This window comes from Cheilinus undulatus, linkage group 22, assembly GCF_018320785.1.
Source record: "Cheilinus undulatus linkage group 22, ASM1832078v1, whole genome shotgun sequence".
In the NCBI taxonomy this organism is placed as follows: domain Eukaryota; kingdom Metazoa; phylum Chordata; class Actinopteri; order Labriformes; family Labridae; genus Cheilinus; species Cheilinus undulatus.
Genome location: NC_054886.1, coordinates 2,186,586 through 2,208,737, shown reverse-complemented (window position 1 = coordinate 2,208,737; position 22,152 = coordinate 2,186,586). Strand labels below are relative to the sequence as shown.

General features: G+C 37.7%; 1 protein-coding gene across 1 annotated transcript in view; it reads right to left on the bottom strand.

Moving 5' to 3' along the window:
* Window positions 1-19,787, bottom strand: part of serpinh2 (serine (or cysteine) peptidase inhibitor, clade H, member 2) — a 50,646-nt gene extending 30,859 nt beyond the window's left edge. Inside the window, exons 1-2 of the mRNA XM_041779827.1 lie at window positions 19,649-19,787; window positions 18,485-19,120 (exon numbers count right to left, since the gene is read on the bottom strand). Coding sequence (XP_041635761.1) covers window positions 18,485-19,115 — 631 coding nt within the window. The 5' untranslated portion in view covers window positions 19,116-19,120; window positions 19,649-19,787. The remainder of the gene's footprint in view (window positions 1-18,484; window positions 19,121-19,648) is intronic.
* Window positions 19,788-22,152: the final 2,365 nt, after the last annotated feature.

The following is a 22,152-nucleotide window of genomic DNA, read 5'->3' as shown; positions in this document are numbered from 1 at the left end:
TTTCTCTTTGTGGATGACACCTGAGGGCAGATAAGGGCAAAAAGGGGAATGATTTTTATATTGATAAATCATTTCCAGACATCATCACATTCATCACACAATTATAAGGTGAAAGAAAGCAAAAATCGCTTGACACTATGGACAAGTCGGGTGACAAATTGGTTTACTCTATCATCGAATAGCCTGATTGAAAAGGTGTAGAGCAGTGATACTCAACACGTGGCTCTGGAGCCACATGTGGCCCTTTTGTGATGATTTGTGGCTCTCTTATGTCTAAATTTAAAATATTATTCCCCCAGAAAACCTTAAAAAGGGAAACTTTGACCTCAGAAATTATCCACTGTAAGTCACATTAATCAGTTTGTTCCCCCACACTGAGACAGTAGGCTTTAATTGTCAAACTTAATTGTCAACATCTAGTTTTTGTCTGTGTATTTCCATCGCCCTTGTTTGCAAGTTTTTGCTACTTTTATTCAATTTTTACTGCTTTTAGCCCATTTTTGCTACTTTTTTTTGACACTTTTATCCTGCTTTTTGTTAATTTTTGTCCCTTTGTTCACCTTTTTGTTTCACTTTTTGCTCATTTAAGCTGCTTTTTGCAATTTCCACTTATTTCCCAATGTCGCCCTTTGATGCTTTTTGCCCATTTTCCTAGCTTTTTGCCACCTTTTTACCCATTTTAGTCACTTTTCACTCATTTCTGCTACGATTTTGCCACTTTTGGGCCATTTTCGCCGACTGTAACTCATTTTTTCACACATCTCACCCATTTTTGTCACTTTCTGCCCTTTTCTGCCACCTTTTTCTCCCCATTGTTGCCACTTTTTTTCCAGTGTTTTCTGCTTTAAGCCCACTTTTGCTTCTTCTTTTGGTCACTTTTCACCCATTTTTTAAAACTTTAATCCTTTTTGCAATTTTTGCCACTTTATGCCTTTTTGCCACTTTTTGCCCATTTAAGCTGCCTTTTACAGTTAAATGTCACTTAATCCCCGTTTTTCACCTTTTTTCTGATTTTAATCCATTTTAGTCATGTTTCACTCATTTTTTTACCATGTTTTTGCCACTTTTGGTCAATTTCTGCCACCTGCAACTCAGTTTTTTGCCACTTCTCAACCATTTTTGCTACTATCTGCCCTTTTTTGCCACCTTTTCTCTCCATTTTTGCCCCTTTTCTCCCAGTGCTTGCCTCTTTATGCCTACTTTTGCCACTTCTCGCCCATTTAAGCTGCTTTTTACAATTGTCAGTTATGTCAATTTTCCCACATTTTTGTTCTGATTTTTGCCCATTTTTGCTACCTTTACTTTTTCTTTTTTTTTTTTTTTTGGTCACTTCCCACCCATTTTTGCCATTTTCTGCCCATGTTTGCCACTTTCTTCCAGTGTTTGCCACTTTTGGACCAATTTTTGCTACCTTTATCTTATTTTCATTTCCACCTTTAGCCATTTAGATTGTGGCTCTTGCAAAGGTATTTTTCAACAGTTTGGCTCTTTGGTTGAGCAGTAACACTGGTGTAGAGCGAGGTGTAGAGACATCATCCATAGCTTAATAGTCTTGAAAATGTCACAAAACTAAAACTGAAAATATGGCTGATTTCTGAAGTATTTTAAATTGTTTATTTTAACCAAAACACAGCCCAACACAACAGTGAAATTTCAGTCTATATGAATAAAAGCAGAGTAAAGCTACAGTTGTTTTTGATATTTAATGGGGTTTCACAAGATCTCCAGCAGAGGCCCGTGAGATGCATTGAATAAATGTCATTTTGTATCCTCTATTGAAAACTGCTAAAGAAAAAAATCACAGTAACTGAGTAGGATCTAAAAAAATTATTTAAAGCATTTTTCAAAGTGCTGTTACACAGAACAAGAGTTTTTAAACACAGCTTTTCCAAACATGCTAATTTATTTTGGATGCTAACATTATTTTACTTTGCACAGAGAAACACGATTATTAGCCTCCCTGGTGCTAACAGTCAGCCGTCTCCTTTGTGCTGATAACAGCCTGCAGTTGTTTGTTGTAGTTTTAGTTTCTAACTCGTCTCCTGAAGAATCCCAGACCAGTCTTCTTTGGCAAATCCCTCCAGATCCTCTAGCTCTGATGGTCTTCTGGCATGGACCTTGGTCTTCAGTTGACTCCACAGATTTTTGATGGGATTCAGTCAGGGCTTTGGAGCAGGCCAGTCACTCAGGTTCACTTTGGTTTTCTGGAGGTATTTCTTCACCAGGAACAACGTTGTTTTGGGTCGTTGGAAGACAAAGCAACAGCATTTCCTTCTCTCCTCATGATTCCTTCCACCTTTACCAGATTCCCAGTTCCAGAAGCATCCCCGCAGCCTAAGCAGTGTTGCCAACTTAGCGACTTTATAGCTATATTTAGTGAGTTTTCAGACCCCCTAGCGACCCTTCTTCAAAAAAGCAACTGGCGACAGATCTAGCAACATTTTCTGTTGTTATTGGAGACTGGAGATGGAGGAGATGTTCACCCCTCCACGTCCAGACTGCAATTTAACCGCGCCGTGAAGCCACCTTGACAGTTTTTTAAAAGTCTCTTTTTGGTCGATTTGGATTGCTAATGTAGTTTTTATATATATAAAATAAATGTCGAGAATGTTATGGTTAAGAATGGTCATGTTCTACTGTGACCTCTTGTAGGCCTTTAAGTGGACCGTGAGGTTTAAAACTAAACCAAACTTAAGAAAACTAAACTTAAAGAAAAAAATAGAATAATAAATAAATAGAAATAAACAAAATTTGCAGTGACTCTGCCAGAGTATCTCTTTTAAGTCATTTTTATAAAGTCAAGCCATGATAAAGTCCTTCACTAGAGTCTAGTCAGCTGTTCTGGGGTCTTCAGACACATCTCTCACTAGTTTTCTGTCTAGGGTCTTTGAAATCTTTCTCTTCCTCCCTCTGCCAGGCTCTGTCCTGTCTCCATGATCCTTCTCACCCCAGTCCATGACACTGTGATAGCTCTGTAGACCCTTCTCCTGCTTCGTGAGCATCAACAACTCTCTTTCTAAAGTCTAAAGTCTACACTGATTTATTTTTCCATGGTACTTCCTGTGTGTGACAGCTCAAACCCTTACTAAAGTTTTTGTACTGTGTGTAAACATGGAGATGTCCCTCAGTTTTAACTGGATTTAACTGCTTTGAGCATGAACGTTAAAGCACATTAGTGCAAAACAGTGGTCTGTGCCATGGCCCGACAAAAAGGTCTGCTCTAAAGGGGGCTAATAATTCTGTTTTATGTAAAATAATTTGTTTCTGAAAGCTGAAATTTCCATAGAACAGCTAATAATTTTGTCCTGTAAGTTTGCAATGAAAGCAACCAGATAGGTGTCTAAAGGTAAGCACAGGCACACAAAGACACCATCTGTGCTTTATTAAGGTTATTATGATCACTCAGTGCTACAGCCTTTATATGACTGTATTCTGCTTCTGCTCTTACAATAAATGATCATATAATTAAACACTGTGGTTTTTAGGCTCATGTTTTCTTTTGTTTTGTTGCCAGTTTTAGGAAAGGCCTATCATTGAGGGTGCACAGATGTGTACCATTATGTTTTAATTGTCTCCAGGGCCAGAGGGGTCCCCGGTCTCTGCTACCTGGAGGGTTTGGGTTGAAACGTTGGGAGCTCTGCTCTACACAGCCTCCTCTGTTCCTGTACGACCTCCTCCATGTTTTCTTAGAATTTTGACTTCTGCGGTATCTTACTCCAAATGGATAAGACAGTTTGAGTTTTAGCTCCTGAGGTATCATACCATTATTGTGTCTAAAAGATGAGGATTAAGGAGATTATCTTGCTTATTTCTACTGAGGAGCAATAATCCACCTGTAAGATAATATTTCAGCAGAGCTGCTGCATGACTGGTTCTGGGAAATAATCACATATTTCTGTTAATTTACTCAGGATCATTAAGAGAGATGATTCCACTTCAGAATTTGTTGTTGCATTGCAAAAAGGGATTATTTTCTTCAATTTTCAACATCCAAACCCATCTGCACCCCAGGAGAAAAACTCAATATTTACTGTGTTAATTTTAAAGTCAGCTTTAGATTGCAATGCCTTTATTTATCATCATGTTTTGGTCATTTCATAGTTTCAGCTGACAAAATTAACATGAACATTTGCAAACATAATGTAATTACAATTTTTTCCCCAGCATTAAAATTGTGATGTATTATGTGATTATTAATAGGTTCCTCATCCTATGTAATTTTTCAAAAAATTCAAGCAATATATCTAAACCTATTGAGGTAGCATGGCGCCGGCGCGTACTGACGCAGCAGCCCAGCGCTCCATCACTTGCAGCAAAAGGAAGTCCTACACTCATACCAGAACTGGCAGTCTGAGCATAAGAGACTGCTGCTTTGACTACTGCAAAGGAAGCATGCCCACGGAGTTGGAATCTTTCCTAATAGAAATTATCTGGAGAACGGGGCGCTCTGAGACTGGAATGAGGAGGACGCAGAGGCAGCACAACACCTACAGCCAGGTGGGGAGGAGGCAGAGACGGTGTTGTGCGAGAAGGCGGAAGTTGGGCAAACGAACCGGGCTGCAGGTTAGGCTAAGAGCCGCCCCACACAAACCTTCTTTCTCACAAATGCCTGCACCCTCACCAACAAGATGGACGACACAACACTGCCGCTTTCTAACCACCAGCTGGACAACTCTCTCTTGATGGTAACAGAGGCATGGCTGCAAGAAAACATTCTGGATCTAACCGTGGAGGTAGTAGGCCGAACCATATACATAGCGGACCGGACACCTGGCTCCGGCATGACTAGAGGGGGTTGTTGGCTCTACCCTCTTCCCGCTTAAAGACATCTACCAGAGTCGTCTCCACCAGTGGGCCTCCAGGATTCTGATGGACCCCTCGCACCCTGGACGCTCTCTGTTCAGCATTACCATCACAAACCTGCTGTACCAAAATTATGTATTTTTACTATGCAATGACATCCATCCATCCATCCATCCATCCATCCATCCATTCATCCATTCATCCATCCACCCATCCACCCATCCAACCATCCATCTATCCATATATGCTACAAAGGACGAGGCTGGGGTGGAGGGGGTGAAGCTTTACAAGCAGAAACAGTGTAGTGCATCAGCATTAATGCAAACAGGGATTAATGAGAAGTATGTCATATTTAAACGGTCCGCTGTACTGAGAGAAAGAGCTGTGATTGGCTGTAGAAGCTGGTAGGCAATAATTGGTATCAGCCGACGATCAGCTGATCAAGGCTGGGTATATGACTCCTGTGAATTAACACCATTGATATTAGACAGAATGAGCTATGGCAGAACAGTTATAAAACATCTAATTGCAACTATTTTTGCTCATTTGGTAAATTTTTTAGCAGTTGCTTTATTGAAGAGGACTATCATTTAATGTCACTTGTTTTGATTAAGAAAAACATACAAAAAACACAAAAAAGTAGGACTTTTGTAAACCATTCTAAAAAAAGACACTGAAATGTTTGAATAATATGCATACACTCTCTGCTGCTGCTGCAAAAAATGAATATATTAAACTGATATTTCAACACATTTCAAGTTGAAGAAATATTGCAACTGCGATTTGTAAATTGCAGCAGGCCACAGTGGGATTTAATCTAATTTGTGATTAATTGCCCAGCCCTATTGCTAACCAGTGTTAAGGTAACATAGCACAGAGTAATGCTTCCATGTCACCAGATTGCATTTGTCTGTAAAAGCTCATTACTGCTGCTAGCTTTGGTTTTCACATAAGTTCAACTATCTGCATAAAGGGAGGACAGAAAATCTGATCAGCAGTCCTGCTTATGCTCACCTAGGCAGCACTCATCTTCATGTTGGCACACGCCCAACAACAGCAGAGTCATTCAAACAGACTTTGTTCAAATGTGGAAGAAATGCACCCAATTTTGAATCTGTTATGAGAGATTTTCCAGCCCAGAAACAACTGCACTGCTGTGAACTTCACATCAACTCTTTGAAAGCACCTGCAGAACTAATGCAAAGCTGCAGCTCTGCTTTAGAGACCCTGACACTCAGAACAGGACATGATGCCAACAACAACCAGGCAGCTTAGGGTTGATTTTTAACAACAGGTATCCTTCCTGTATTAAAGAGCAGGGCTTGTGTAAAACTGCCTTATTAGGATAGGATGTGTGCAGATGTGGGCATATGTAAGGTTTTATTTATACCAGTGTTACTCAACCCTACTCAAGCAAAGAGCCAAACTGTTGAAAAGTACCTTTGCAAGAGCCACGATCTAAGTGGTGAAAACGGCTTGAAGTAGCATTAACAATAAGTTAAATGTGGCAAATATGGTCCAAACATGACAAAAACATAACAAAAAATGAGAGAAAAGTGACTAAAAGTGGGCAAAAAGCAGTCAAGAGTGGCAAAATAGGGCAAAAAAGAGGACACACGTGGTATTTAACGGCAAAAGGTAGCTTAAATGGGTGAAAAATGGTTAAAAAGGGTAAAAAAAAATGGGATAGAAGTGGCTAAAAGAAGTTGCAAAAATGGGTAAAAATGAGAAAGAAGTGGTATTTAATGGCAAAAGGTACCTTAAATGAGCAAAAAGGGGTGAAAAAGGGTAAAAATGGGATAGAAGTGGCTAAAAGAAGTTGCAACGATGGGCAAGAATGATAAAACAAGTAGTATTTGATGGCAAAAGGTACCTTAAATTAGCAAAAAGTGGTGAAAAAAAATGTGAAAAGGGTCAAAAATGTTCCAAAAGTGGCAAAGTGGGCTAAAAAAATGAGTGAAAAGTGACTCTTATGGGCAAAAAGCAGTCAAAGGTAGCAAAAATGGCAAAAAAAAAAAAAAAAAGGAAACAAGTGGTATTAAATGGTAAAAGGTCTAAATGAGCAAAAAGTGGTGAAAAAATTGTGAAAAGGGCAAAAATTGGGAAAAAATAGAAAAAGGTGGTATTTAATGGCAAAGGTATCTTAATTGGGTGAAAAGTGGCAAACAAATTGTGAAAAGGAGCAAAAATGGGACAATTAAGTTTGACAATTAAAGCCTTCTGTAAAAGTCTGGGAAACAACCTGATTTATGTGAATAATTTCTGAGGTCAAAGGTTTTTTTTTTAAGGTTTTCTGGGGGAATAATGTTTCAAATTAAGACACAAAAGAGCCACATGTAGTCCAAGGCCACACGTTGAGTATCACTGCTTCATCCTCTGAATCAGCCTTGTTATGTTACAGAGTAATGCTGAAGTAATGTAAGTTTCACTTTTGGCATTAGTAGTTATGAAAAGTAGTCTTTAAAAAAGGAACCAGTACAGTGTGTCAGTCAGACTCTGCACATGTGCAGCGATCCACATGGAGCCCATCACTCCCTTTCAGGTCAGTCCTTGCAGCTTCACAGCATGAGCCCCAAATGCCATTCAGCTCCAGACGTATGCCAGTCTATTTTCAGCTATGCTCCAAATCACATAGAGCAGATCCACCACAACAGAAACAAGAATGCATAAGCACCCAATCAGCTTCAAAATATGAGACAGGAACCCCCAATCGTAAGTCAGTCAGGGGCCCTGAGGTAATGATGTCATCGACAAAGAGAAGCTAACCTTGGAGGTGGACATCCTGAGGATTTTATGTGATTTTACCCATCCTAAAGAAAACCATGAACCTTTACATTTCCTAATCCACTCACAAATAGAAGAAGAAAAATCTCTGAACATTACAATCAAAGAGCAAAAAACAATCAGAATGGCATCATAGCCTTTTATTACCATGTTCTAACATTATATTCCCAGTCTGGACAATGCTTCCAACACAGACAATGTGGGATTATGGGTAATTCATTACCTTTTGTACCAGTGCCAACAGCTGAGGATGTTGGGTAGTTATTAGTTCTGCAGGCAAACATTAATCAGAGCAATGACCAAATTAAACATTTGACCTGATGATGGCCTAAAAGGAAATAAATAAAACAGTCATTAAATTTTACTTTAATCTTCATCTTAATTTCCTGGTAATTCATTCACTGGTTGTTATGATGCATCACTCAACACCGCAATCCCCAACCTCACAGCGCTGATAAAGAAAAGCAGCATGAGGGCGCTGAAGTCTTCCGCTGTGTTAATTACAGTTTATGAAGTTCTGTTTCATCTGAAACTTTAATCTGTAGGTAGTACAGCAGGGAAAACTGACCTGATGGTCAGAGTGAGCCCCAGGTTCCTGGTCTACTCTCTTTCTACGGCTATTCTCCCTGAGTGCTCAGTTTGGCCGGGTGACCAGGTCTTGGAAGACTCTTGCTTGTGCCAAACTTCTTCTATTTGAGAATTCTGGAGGCCGCTGTGCTCTTAGGAACCTTCGGAGCAGCAGATGTTGTTGTGCCTTGCAACAACTCTGTCTCTGAGCTCTGCAGGAGGTTGCTTTAACCTCATGGGTGGGGTCTCATCTCTGACACTGTATGCACCATCAGCTGTGAGGCCTCCTATAGAAGGGTGTCCCTCTCTTAATCATGTCCAATCAGTTTAATTTACCAAAGGTGGACTCCAGCCACAGTCTAGAACCATCGCAGCACAGATCAAGAGAAACAGAAGACTCCTGACACATTTTTAAAAAAGGTCTGAAAACTAATGTCAATGTGAGATTTCAGTTTTCAGTTCTTCAATTATTTTTAATTGTTTTTAAATTGTCTTATCACTTCATCACTATGGGGAACTGAGTGTACTGTAGATTATTTAGACCAGTGTTACTCGACCCTGCTCAACCAAAGAGCCAAACTGTTGAAAAATACCTTTGCAAGAGCCACAGTCTAAGTGGCGAGAAGTGGCAAAAACAGCTTTAAATAGCAATAAAAATAAGTTATAGGTGGCAAAAGTGGCAAAAATGAGAGAAACGTGATGAATATGGGGGAAAGAGCATAAAAAGGACATAACTGGTATTTAATGGCAAAAGGTAACTTAAATGGGCAAAAAATGGAGAAAAGGGGCAAAAATGGTCCAAAGGTGGCAAAAAGAAGTTGCTAATTTGGGGAAAAAATAGGAAATAAGTGGTATTCAATGGCAAACTGTAGCTTAAATAGGCAAAAAATGGGATAAAAGCGGCAAAAATGTGGAAAAATGAGCAAAAAAGGGCAAAAAAAGAGGAAACAAGTGCTATTTAATGGAAAAAAAGGTATCTTAAATGGGCAAAAAGAGGTGAAAAAGTGCAAAAATGGCATAAAGATGCCAAAAAGAACTAGGTAAAAAAGGGCAAAAAGAGGAAACAAGTGGTATTTAATGGAAAAAAGTAGCTTAACTTGGCAAAAAGTGCAAAAATGGGATAAAGTGGCAAAAAGAAGTTGCAAAATTGGGGAAAAAATAGGAAATAAATGGTATTTAATTGCAAAATGTAGCTTAAATAGGCAAAAAATGGGATAAAGGTGGCAAAAATGGGGAAAAAGTTGCAAAAAGAAGTTGCAAAAATGCACAAATAAAGAGGAAACAAGTGGTATTTAATGGATAAAGGTAGCTTAAATGGGTGAAAAGTGGCAAAAAATGGTGATAAAGGGCAAAAATGGGGTAAATGTGTGACAAATGGAGTAATGGGACTATAAGTTTGACAATTAAAGCCTTCTGTATCCGTCTGGGGAACAACCTGATCAATTTGATTAACTTCTGATGTCAAAGTTCCCTGTTAAGATTTTCTGGGGGAATACTGGTTGAGCCCAGTGGGCGGCCTCTTGTCTGCCGTTAAGCCGATCCAAAGTTGGGTTGAGACCGTGATTTCAATATGGAGGCCGCCATGGATTGGCTTCAGAAGCAGTTTGACTCCGCCTATTGTAATCAGACGACTGACGGCACACGGCCTTCGTCCAATTCTTTCCACATAAAAAAAAGGAGGAGGCTGAGGTGGAGGAGGTGGAGCTGAACACGGTATCAATGAATTCTCAAGACTCATGATTCTCTGGATTTTGGATGTAATTCTAAACTTGAAAACTTGAAAACAGACAAGAGAAACATGAGAGATGTCCTCACATTTTTCCTGGACTTTCTGACGTTTTATGGCATGCAAACTGAACTTGATGTGTAGCACTGATGCTGCCTGTAGCTGCACTACATAAAAAAATGTAATAATTGTGCTCTGACCGATGAAATTGAATCACTAAAGGAGGTCTTCCCGAGTGAACATATGGCACTCTTTGGAGCCCAGCCAACCCCGAGGCACAGCAACACAACCTGAGTTTCCCTCCAGGCAAGCTAGCACAAGTCACAGATATGTTCCTTCAGCTTCAGACTCAGAAACGTGACCTCATGAGCACAGAAACAGCAAGTGTACCTGAAGTGGCAGCAGTGTTCCTGCCATGGAGTCACAACGATGAAAGATTTCTCCTCCGTTGTGTGCGTTAATGTTGAAGGGATCACGCAGGAGTGTGGGGACCTCAGACTGTTGATCTGTGTGTGGTGTTATAGTCCGGTGTATGTATGACAGGGTCTGTGCAGGTTTCCATTACACCGTCTCATTTTAAAGGACACTACTGCAGAGAAAATATCACTGAAGCATTTAAACATATCAACAATGAGGACTGAAACAATTGCAAGTCTAAGAAATCCAATCGCTCACAGATTTCCTGATTCATACTGTATACCTCAGGCAAAAAGCAGAGGAAAATCAATTCCACTGACTCGCTCCCTCTCCTCCCTCATCAACTTTTGATTACAAGAAGTTGTGGTATTTCAGAAGCTATTATTAGAGGTTAAATATGTGGGGACTTGTTGTTCTCTCTTGCCTTTTTCTTCCCTTCTCTCGTCCCCTATGTTTTTGTGTTATCTGGTGTATGATTTTCTCTCTTGTTTTTCCCCCACAATCTTATTTTTCTCCCTCCGTCTCTGGTGTTTGTTTGTCTAAAACAAGAACAAAGCCTGAATTAATTAACTAGTGTGGACCGGAACTCCCAAGGTGGGTCTTTAACATCCCTCTACTGTGTCTGTCAATCTCCCTCAGTCTCAGAGAACCTCCTTCTCTTTACTTTTCCTATTCTAATCTTTACTTTCTCCCGTTTTTCTCCGTCCAGAACTCCACAGCCCTATTTCCATTTTCTTTGTGACATATTTCACAAACATGTCCCTCTGTACCAGAGATATCAGACTCAGTCACAACAGGGCCGGATCCTGGGTCTAGGTCCAACCTGAGAGCCTAACAGGGTCAACATTTGACCAGAACTGTCAACCTCATTTTCACCAGCAATACAATATAAAACACAGAACTGATGATGAATTATTTGGAAATGCAAAAAAGTAAAAATGACAAGTTTAAAGGCTCAAATCTGAGATAAAAATTCAAACTTATTACTTCAAAAAATTAGAAGAAGATAGTAAAAATAGAAAAATAGTTTTTAAAGAGCAAATATATGAGGAGAAAGTTGAAATCAAACATTTGAAAGGTCAAAATATTTATATTTAAAAGTCAAAACGTGACTTGAAATTTGAAACTGTGAGTCTGAAAGGTCAAAATATGGGATTAAAAGTCAAAATTAGGAGTTGAAAATGTCAAAATATGAGCTAGAATTCAAAATGATGACTTCAAAAGTTAAAATATGACAAATTTAAAATTGGGAGTCTAAATGGTCAAAATATTTTATAAAAAGTAAAAATAAGTCATTTAAAATGTCAAAATATGAGAAAAAAATGAAATTATGAGTTTAAAAGTCAAAATATGGAATTTAAACGTCAAAATTAGGAGTTGAAAATGTTAAAATATTGGCTAGAATTCAAAATGATGACTTCAAAAGTTAAATATGACTTAAATTTAAAATTGGTCTAAAAGGTCAAAATATTCTATAAAAAATGAAAATAAATCGTTTAAAATGTCAAAATATGAGAAAAAAATTTTGAAATCATGAGTTTAAATGTCAGAGTATGAGCTAGAATTCAAAATGACTTCAAAAGTTAAAATATGATTTAAATTTAAAATTGGGAGTCTAAAATAGTCAAATGTTTTATAAAAAGTACAAATAAATCATTTAAAATATCAAAATTTGAGAAAACATTTGAAATCATGAGTTTAAAGTCAAAATATCGGATTAAAAGCCAAGGTAAGAAGTTGAAAATGTCAAAATATTACTTAAAATTTAAAATTAAACCCTTTCCACCACTTTTTTTCTGCCTGTTTTTTCCACATCTAAACCAATTCTTGCCACTTTCTGCCTATCGTTGCCTCTGTTGAGTTATTATTACCTCTATCAACCACTTTTTACACCCCATTTTTGCCCATTTAACCACAGTTAACCCGCTTGCCAGTTTGTATCAATTTTCCATCCCTTTTCTCCTAATTTCCACCGATTTCTTGCACTTTAAAGCCATTTTAGCCACATTTAATCCCCTTGTGTGCCTGCTTTTGCCACTTTCACTTATTTTTGGTTATTTTTTGCCACTTTTATCTTATTTTTGCCACATTTATGTTCTTTAAAAATCCAATTTCACCACCTTTCTACCATTTTTTTTCCATTATTAACCAATTTTAGCCATTTTTAGGCCATTTAAATTGCGTTTTAAACAAAAGTTATTTTCATTTAAAGAAGCCTTTTTCCTATAGGAATGAATAAAGACATTTATATAAGAGTGGTTATTATCCAGGTCAAATATAAAATATGGTTTTCACATCTTAACTTCACAATGAACAATGGTTTTGCTGGTCCCCAGTTCGGCTGGGTCCCAGAAACCTCTCCCTTTATCCCTCCTTATGGACAGCCTTGCCTCCACATGACTATTCTTGAATGTTCATGGCTGTTCAGCCACCTTCAGGTACAGCGGGGGTTCCCGGTCTCTGACATCTTTGTTTAGGGGGGTTGCGGGTTGAAAAGGTTGAGAACCACTGCACTAGTGAATGCCACAGCACCCTAAAAGTGAAAGTTACAACCAAGCAAAGTTAGCTCAGAGCAGCGGGCAGCAATCTATCAACTACTTTTAAATTATGAGTCAAACTAAAGGAATCCAATTTTCACTAATCTAATTCGTGTGCTGCAATCTGCTGTATAATCTAATTTGTATATTTCCTCCACAAAATTAATGAAGCGACCAATGAGGGTGGGTTCACAGAAAAACTCATTTTGTAATGAAGTCAAACATCAAACAAAGAAAATTAATTAAATTGCTTATCAAATATATAGTCTGTCAGGGAATGTTATTTTCAAAAGGCCGTCTATCTGTCAGCAACCTGTTTTCACGTCAGCACTGTCGCCTTCTTTGCATGTAATAAAAAGAAAACCTGCAGGAGGAAACAGCAGGAATGGAGGCCGATAGAGGCAGATAAGGGATGTGGGAAGAGGAGGAGACAGGGCTAGATTAGACGCCAGATAAACAATGACAAAAGCACAAAAACAGTGACAAACGCCACAAAAAGAACCACTGAAACAGAAGGCTATATTTAACACATAATCTTTCACACAGACCGCAAACAAAAATTTGATTCTACGTCAGCGACCAAATGTTGGCTGTGCTCTGAGACAGAGATGGAAGATTAAATTCCTGAAAAGTTGTCATGAGAATGGAGAAGAGCGATGTTCATTATGTAAATGCAGTATTTAATGGCATGTTTCCGTCTCCACAGCCCTATTTCCATTATCTTTGTGACATATTTCACAAACATGTCCCTCTGTACCAGAGATGTCAGACTCAGTCACAGCAGGGCCGGATCCTGGGTTCAGGTCCAACCTGAGAGTCTAACAGGGTCAACAACTAACCACAACTGTCAACCTCATTTTCACCAGACAAAAATATGAAAAACAGCACTGATGATAAACTGATGGAAATTAAACAAAAGTAAAAATTACAAGATTAAAGGCTCAAATCTGACATAAAAATTAAGAAATATAATGTTTAAAGAGCAAATATATGAGGAGAAAGTTTAAATAAAACTGTAAAAATATGAGATCTAATTTGAAATAATGAGTTTAAAAGTCAAAACATGACTTCAAGATTTAAATTTTGAGTCTAAAAGGTCAGAATATGATAGAAAAAGTACAAATAATTGATTTAAAATGTCAAAATATGAGAAAAAAAATGAAATCATGAGTTGAAAAGTCAAAATTAGGAATTAAATAGGCAAAATTAAGAGTTGAAAAAATATGAGCTAGAATTCAAAATGATGACTTAAAAAGTTAAAAAATATGACTTAAAATTTAAATTGGGAGTCTAATAGGTCAAAATATGATATAGAAAGTACAAATAATTGATTTAAAATGTCAAAATATGAAAAAAAATTGAAATAATAAGTTTAAAGGTCAAAATATGGAATTAAAAAGCCAAAATTAGGAGTTGAAAATGTTAAAATATGAGCTAGAATTCAAAATGATGGCTTAAAATGTAAAAAAAAATATGACTTAAATTTAAAATTGGGAGTCTAAATGGTCAAAATATGATATTAAAAGTAAAAGTAATTCATTTAAAATGTCAAAATGTGAGGGAAAAAAATGAAATTATGAGTTTAAAAGTCAAAATATGGGATTAAAAACCCAAAATTGGAAGTAGAAAACGTTAAAATATGAGCAGAAATTCAAAATGATGGCTTAAAATGTTAAACATATGACTTAAATGTAAAATTGGAAGTCTAAAGGTCAAAATATGATATTACAAGTAAAAGTAATTAATTTTAAATGTCTAAATAAATAGTTTAAATGTCAAAATAAGGGATTAAAAAGCCAAAGTAAGGAGTTGAAAAGGTCAATATGACTTTAAATGAAAAATTGTGAATGTAAAAGATAAAAATGTGACATATAAAATCCAAATTAAGGGTTGAAAAGGTCAAAGTGTAAAATGAAAAGTCAAATAATAAGTTTGAGATGCAAAATTGAAAATATGAAATAAAAACACAAATTAATTTCTTTCCCCCTATTCTTGACTTTTATGAAATTTTTCTTACTCTTTAATTTTTCAGATTTTTATGGTTTATTAAGGATATTTCCACAATTTAAATAAATGCATTTAAAATACTTGACTGTGCCCGATCAGGAGCGAGTTTCAGATAGAGATTATGTGGATATGTTTTTGGGATGCAACTGTTACTAACAGATGGGGACTAGCTGACTGCATCTGAAATGAAACGTTGACTAGTTTCCACCACTGCAGACCGGCACAAAGAACAGACCCGGGCCAAGCTGTGCCGCCGAAGACTTGGAGCGCTCCAAGCACAGATGTTAGGCGTGACACCAAGGGAGAGAGTCTGGACACTTGTTACTTAATTATTTAAGATGACACATCACCCCCAATGAAAGATGAATAAGCTCTCAGTGATGAACCCCAGAATCATCCTTTATCTGCTGGGTCCACCAGCTGGAGTCCAAACGCATGCACACACACCCAAACAGGCTGACATGCACGCTGGCGCTGGAGGACAAACTGGCATGTAGGCTCTCACTGCTGTGTTAACGTTGAACATTGTAAGCTTGGAAGACTTCTCAGGCAATGCAGCACACAATCCCAGAACTGAGGCGTTGCATAATTACAAATGACTCCACAATTACAGAGCACTGCAATCTATTTCAGCATTATTCAGTCCAGCCTGGCATCTATACCACACATCTCTGTCCAAGCAGCTATACCACAACATAATCACTATAATGGATTCGGCGTGTTTGTCTATTTTTATGAATATTCTTTTACATTTTCAATCAGCGTCACATTTTTAAATATTTGTGACCACAGGGGTCGGACAGACATGACACATTATGGTCTGTAAATACATCTCAGCATTCCTTTTCTATTAACTCTGCAGTTTTCATGCAGTGCAGATAATTCTCTGTGGAGAACAGAAACAGTGTCATTTCTTCAGCACTATAGGCTCCCCTGCTGTTATTTACAGTTCCCTAAGCCAGTGGTTCTCATCATGGGGGTCGGGACCCCCTTGGTGGTCGTGAGACACCAAGAGGGGTCACCATATGCCTACTAGTATTTTTTAGATGATTTCAAATGGAGTATTTTACCAATTTTCATGAAAATACATGCATAAAATTGGTTATATGTAAACTCAAATATCTGGTGAGATTTATGCTGAAACCAAAGTAATCTTTCAAAATCTGTAAAGTAACCTTATCACCACTTTTCTGCACATTTTTTTATTTGACAGTTTAAACCAGTGGTTTTCAGCTGGCCTAGCCTCAGGTAGAGATGGGTACCTTTTACATTTGAACCAGTACAGTACTGGTTCCCAGTACCAGTACACAACAGTACCCATTTTCACTACTTTTGTGTGTGAATAATATGCAATAATAGATGTTATATAACCTCAAACCTTCAGAATTTCACATATTTCTCAATATCCAAACCCTATTAAATACATCAAAACAATTTTGATAACAGTGTGATATCACAAGTTTTTTTACAAATTACTCCAACAAGGAAAACCTAAACTACTCTAACTACCCAGTGTTTTTTCTTTATATTGCACAAATGGAAACCCAGCCCACTACCTCTTATTCCTCTGATTTCCCCTCTTAGAAAAATGTGTGTTGGGGTCCATGGAGGGAGAATAAGTTTAAAACAAATGAACAATAATTATGGTGTCAAAATAACTAAATAAATAAAAGGTATAAAATTTACCAGTTAAAGTTTTACAAATGAAAGTAAACTAACCACTTCTACAATGAACTACATGTACCTCACATCTTCTTTCCTCATGCAGTTCTTTTTCCAACAAAACTAAGACGTCATCTTTCCCTGGTTAGAGCAGAGTCTGCTCCTCACTCATCAATCAGTCATGCAGCCGTCCACACAGAAGAATAACCCCATTTAAACCACTTTTAATCTAACTTCAACACTTTTGTTTTACCAAATTCTACCACTTTTACATTTATAACTTTGACTTTTATCACATATTTTCTCCTTTTACATTCATAAGTTAGATTTATCTCATATTTTGTCCTTTTACATTTATAATTTATACTTTTTATCATATTTTTGTCAATTTACAATTAAAATTTATATTTTTATCTCATATTTTTCCTTTTACATTTACAATTTAGAGTTTTTATCACATATTTTTGTCATTTACATTTAAAATTTATATTTTTTATCTCATTTTTTGTCAATTTACATTTAAAATGTATACTTTTTATCTCATATTTGGTCCTTTTACATTTATAATTTTGACTTTTTATCATATTTTTGTCGATGTACATTTTAAATTTATATTTTTTATCTCATATTTTTTCCTTTTACATTTACAATTTAGAGTTTTTATCACATATTTTTGTCAATTTACATTTAAAATATATGTTTTTTACCTCATATTTTGTCCTTTTACATTTGCAATTTAGATTTTTTTATCATATTTTTGTCGATTGACATTTAAAATTTATATTTTTTATCTCATATTTTGTCCTTAACATGTATAATTTAGACTTTTTATCATATTTTTTCGACGATTTACATTTATAATTTACACTTTTTATCTCATATTTTGTCCTTTTACATTTAGTATTAAGATTTTTTCTCACATATTTTATCCAATTGCATTTAAAATTTAGACTTGTATCACGTTTTGGCCCTTTACATATATAATTTAGTCTTTTTATCACATATTTTGGCCTTTTACACTTCTAATTTACATTTTTTTAATCTCATATTTTGGCCTTTTACATTTAATATTTGACTTTTCATCTCAAATTTTGTCCTTTTACTTTTACAGTTTTGTCTTTTCATCACATATTTTGGCCTTTTACATTTATTTTTTGACTAGTTATCTCATATTTTGACCTGTTAGGTACAAAATTTTAAATTTGAGGAAATGTTTTTTGCCTTTAAAACATGATTGTGACTTCCAATTTTATCTATTTGCATTTTAAACATATTATTTTAACATCTAATTCCGTGTTTTGACCTTTTGAACTAGTAAGTTCAGTTAAATTTATTACTGGGGATAAGGGGGACAGTTTTATTTAATGTGGACCCTGTTAGTCCCTCAGGTTAGATCTAAACTCAGAGTCTGGCCCCTGCTGTGACCGAGTTTGACACCCCTGCTATATACTATGACATAAATGAATAAAAAAAGGTTGTTGTTGCTTTGATGAGAGCCGTCATTATTTAGGGGAAAGTATGGATATCACAGAGTAATTTTATAATGACTCCTTGGGCCCCCAGTTCAGCTGGGCCCCAGAAAGCTCGCCCCTTTATCCCCTCATGGGCCGCCCTGTCTCCACATGACTATTTTAGCATGTTCATGGCTGTTCAGCCACCTTCAGGTACAGTGGGGGTCCCGGTCTCTGGCACCTTTATTTTGGGGGTCTCGGGCTGAAAAGGTTGCAGTACATGCACACAGTGCTTGGAGCAGAAACAGCCAATCAGATCTAGAATTTGCTGACATAATACTAAATAAAAACCACTGATTAAAAAGCAGCCTTAGAAACATCTGAGAGGGGTCTGTATTGATTTTGGCTACAGCTTCACCATACCGGCCTCCATCTCTGTCATCTGCAACTTTTTAATCCTTAGTAGCAAAAATCTATGTTAGTGGGCTTGAGCTACTTTATTTGTGCTTGTGTATGCATATTTTACTCACCTTTAAAGTGAAGTGCATTGGCCAGTATTAGTGCTCCAGCCTTGGCCCCAGTTTCTGCAGCCAAAGAGGCTCCTTCCAGTCCTCCTAGTCCAGTCTTAGCCCAGCTGTGGAGCTGCTTCAGGTCAGCCTTGGAGTCTCCCGTTCCCAGCGTCTGGTGCTGTAATCTGTACACAGCCTGGCTGTCCTTCACAAACTTCTGGCTAAGTTCAGGAGCTTGCTTAGAGAACAGTGCTAGGGACATGTGCAGGAGGAAACTGGTCCCATTAGACTCAGAGAGGCTCTTCAGCGCTCCAGACAGGACCTCACCAGTGTTGGCTCCAGTCTTGTCACTGGATGGGGTCTCCAGCAGGCTTTTGAGCTGGCTGGCCGTGGTGCCTCCTGACCCTTCACCAAGCGCGCCTAGCGAGGATGCTACAAGCAGAGGCGAGAAGAGGGTGTTCACTGGGCTGGAGTCGGAGCGGAGGGCCTGGTACAGGCGCAGACCCAGGGCCCAGCTTGGGTCACCCAGAGGGGCAGGGGGGCGTGATGGAGGGCTGGCACTGGGGCTCTTCTTGGATGGATCTGCAGCGCTGGCCAGCACCAGGAGAGCTGGCAGAGAAATGAGGATACAGAGAGACAGCCTGGGCAGCATGGCAGCTGTGGGCACAAAGAGAGAGAGGCAAACGGTTCTGCTTGTATGACAATGGGAGCTTCCACTTTTATCATAATGCAAGAAAATACAGCTCTATTCAACGCACACATTTCTGTACAGATATCAAACAGAGTAATAGCTGCTCATGCTGTTATTGCACTGCTCATATTTGAGATAAAGCAATATAAACACAGCCTTAGGGTTCTCTCTGCTGTAAAATTCCTACTTGTGCAAACAGCAGCCTCTGCTCATACAGTGCCACAGCAGTAAACCTGATTTTGTAAATTCCTCCCCACTTGACAACATTGTTATTATCTCCCCCGCTGCGCCAGAACCCGAGTGTGACAATTAACTTCGACGAAGTTTGAGACGAAAGCTGTGCAGCCTGGAGCAGAGGAGATCCCCATTCAGCCCCCCTGTCCCGTCAGAGCGGGGCAGCGGTGACGTGAAACATCTGGAGTCTAGAGCAGGCTTATCCGGACACCTCTCAGAGAAAAGGACAGCAGGAAAGTCGCGTTTATGTTCAGAATTACCGTAAATGTGTTCACGTTTCTCCCTCTCCTCCTCCGCTGCTGTCCGGTTAGCTTAGAGCTCCTGAAGTGAGGAAGTGAGCCTCAGACGTGGCAGCTCCAGAGGAAGTTTACCCTCAGCTCTCAGCTTTTCCAGAAACTTCCACACTTAGAGTGGCAGCGAGCACTTCCAGTCACACTGTGGAGATTAACGCCACTGCTGGGGAATTAACCGCGTAAAATCACTCAAAAATACGAGGAAACTGGAACCGTTAGTCCCAGCTCAGATTGGCTAATACCCAAAAAACATTTGGTTTTGCTAGGCTATGCTACAACAAGACGCTTTAGTCCAGTTTTATTGGAGCTACAACCCAGGAATGAAAGCCCACAGCTACATAACTAAAACTGTAGCATGCTTTAAAGCAGGGCTCAGACTCAGGCACAGCAGGGGCCGGATTCTGGGTCTAGGTCTAATCTTAGAGCCTAACAGGGTCAACATTTAACCAGGACTGTCAACCTCATTTTCACCAGTGATGAAATATGAAAATATAAGAACAAACACAGCACTGATGATGAATCATGTAGAAATTCAAAACAGTAAAAATGAGAAGTTTAAAGGCTCAAATCTGAGATAAAAATCCAACTTATTAGTTCAAAAGATCAGAACACAATAATAAAAATAGAAAAAGCAAATATATGAGGAGAAGGTTGAAATCAAATGTTTGAAAGGTCCAAATATGAGATCAAATTTGACACTATCAGTTCAAAAGTCAAAATATAACTGAAAATATTGAATTCTGAGGTTAAAATAGCCTATGTCATTAAAAAGCCAAAACTGGGAGTGAAGAAATGTCAAACTATGGGCTAGAATTCAAAAAGATGACTTAAAAAGTTAAAAAAAAAATATGACAGATTAAAAACTGGGAGTCTGAAAGGTCAAAATATGAAATAAAAAGTAAAAATTATTATTCCAAAATGTCAAAATATAAGAAAAAAAAACTTGCAATTATGAGTTAAAATGTCAAAATATGGGATTAAAAAGCCAAAATTAGGTGTAAAAAAAGTGTTAAAATATGAGCTAGAATTAAAAATGATGACTTAAAACGTAAAAAAAAAAATGGCTTGAATTTAAAATTGGTCTAAAAGGTCAAAATTTGAAGTTAAAAGTAAAAATAATTATTCCAAAATGTAAAAACATGAGAAAAAAGTGAAATCATGAGTTTAAAAGTCATAATATGGGATTAAAAAGCCACAATTACAAGTTGAAAATGTCAAATATGAGCAAGAATTCAAAAAGATGACTTAAAAAGTAAAAAAAAAAAAAAATACCTAAATTTAAATATGGAAGTCTAAAAAGGGTCAAAATGTGATATAAAAAGTAAAAATAATTCACTTAAAATGTCAAAATATGAGATATAATTACAAATCATGAGTTAAAAGGTCTAAATATGGGATTAAAAAGCCAAAATTAGGAGATGAAAAGGTCAAAATATGACTTAAATTTAAAATTGTGTAAAAGATAAAAATGTGATATATAAAGTCCAAATTATGAGTTGAAAAGGTCAAAGTATGAAATGAAAAGTCAAAATCATAAGTTTGAGATGCAAAACTGAAAATATGAAATAAAAACGCAAATTTTTTTCTTTCCCGACATTCTTGACTTTTTATGAATTGTTTCTTACTCTTCACTTTTTCAGATTTTTATGGTTTAACAAGGATATTTAAAATAAGGTGAAGTTTACATTTTTATACAGGAGGAACTCTGCAGACCTCATACTGGTGGACCAGTAATAATACTAACATGATGTGATCCTGTGGGCCGGATATTATCATTACACAGGCCGGATTTGGCCCCCGGGCCTTGAGTTTGACGCCCCTGGTTTAGAGGAAACATTAAGCTTTGCTGGGCTGTGCTACAACAAGCGGCTTTAATCCAGATTTATTGGAGTTACAGCCTGTTTGTCTATAAAAGTGTAGCATGCTTTAAAGTAAAACCTACCACAGGGGAAAATCCCCCACAGGGTCGCCCTAAAGTCAACTGTAGCAGCTGGTTTCTGCAGGCATAGCACGTTTATGCTCCACAAAGCCATAATTTAATATTACAAAGTAGGGAAGGACCATCCTGGCAGGGACAGGGCGCATGTAATGTTGAGCTTGTTTTAGAATTTGAAGGAAAAAAAAATCCACCAGTTGCAGCAAATGAGGCGTTCCTGCATGCATTCACAGGCAATCTTCGCTTGGATAATAAAGCCTCTTATTCTTGGCTCAGTGGGACTTGCAGTTCCCAAAACCATTCAAGCGGGGTCGCTAATGGTCTTCTCATCGCCTCAGCTCAGTGACCCCGTGAGGAGGCTGCAGCATGGGAGCCAGGGCCTCCCGAACTTGACACCCTGCCCTCCCTTTGGATGGGAGACAGACCACAGAGAGAGCAGAGAGATGAGGTTTGATCCAGGCACATCTCCCACTGGAGGTTTTCTTTTTAGTCTGAATTAGTTTTAGAACTCACTGCATTTTGGTTGGTAATTAGG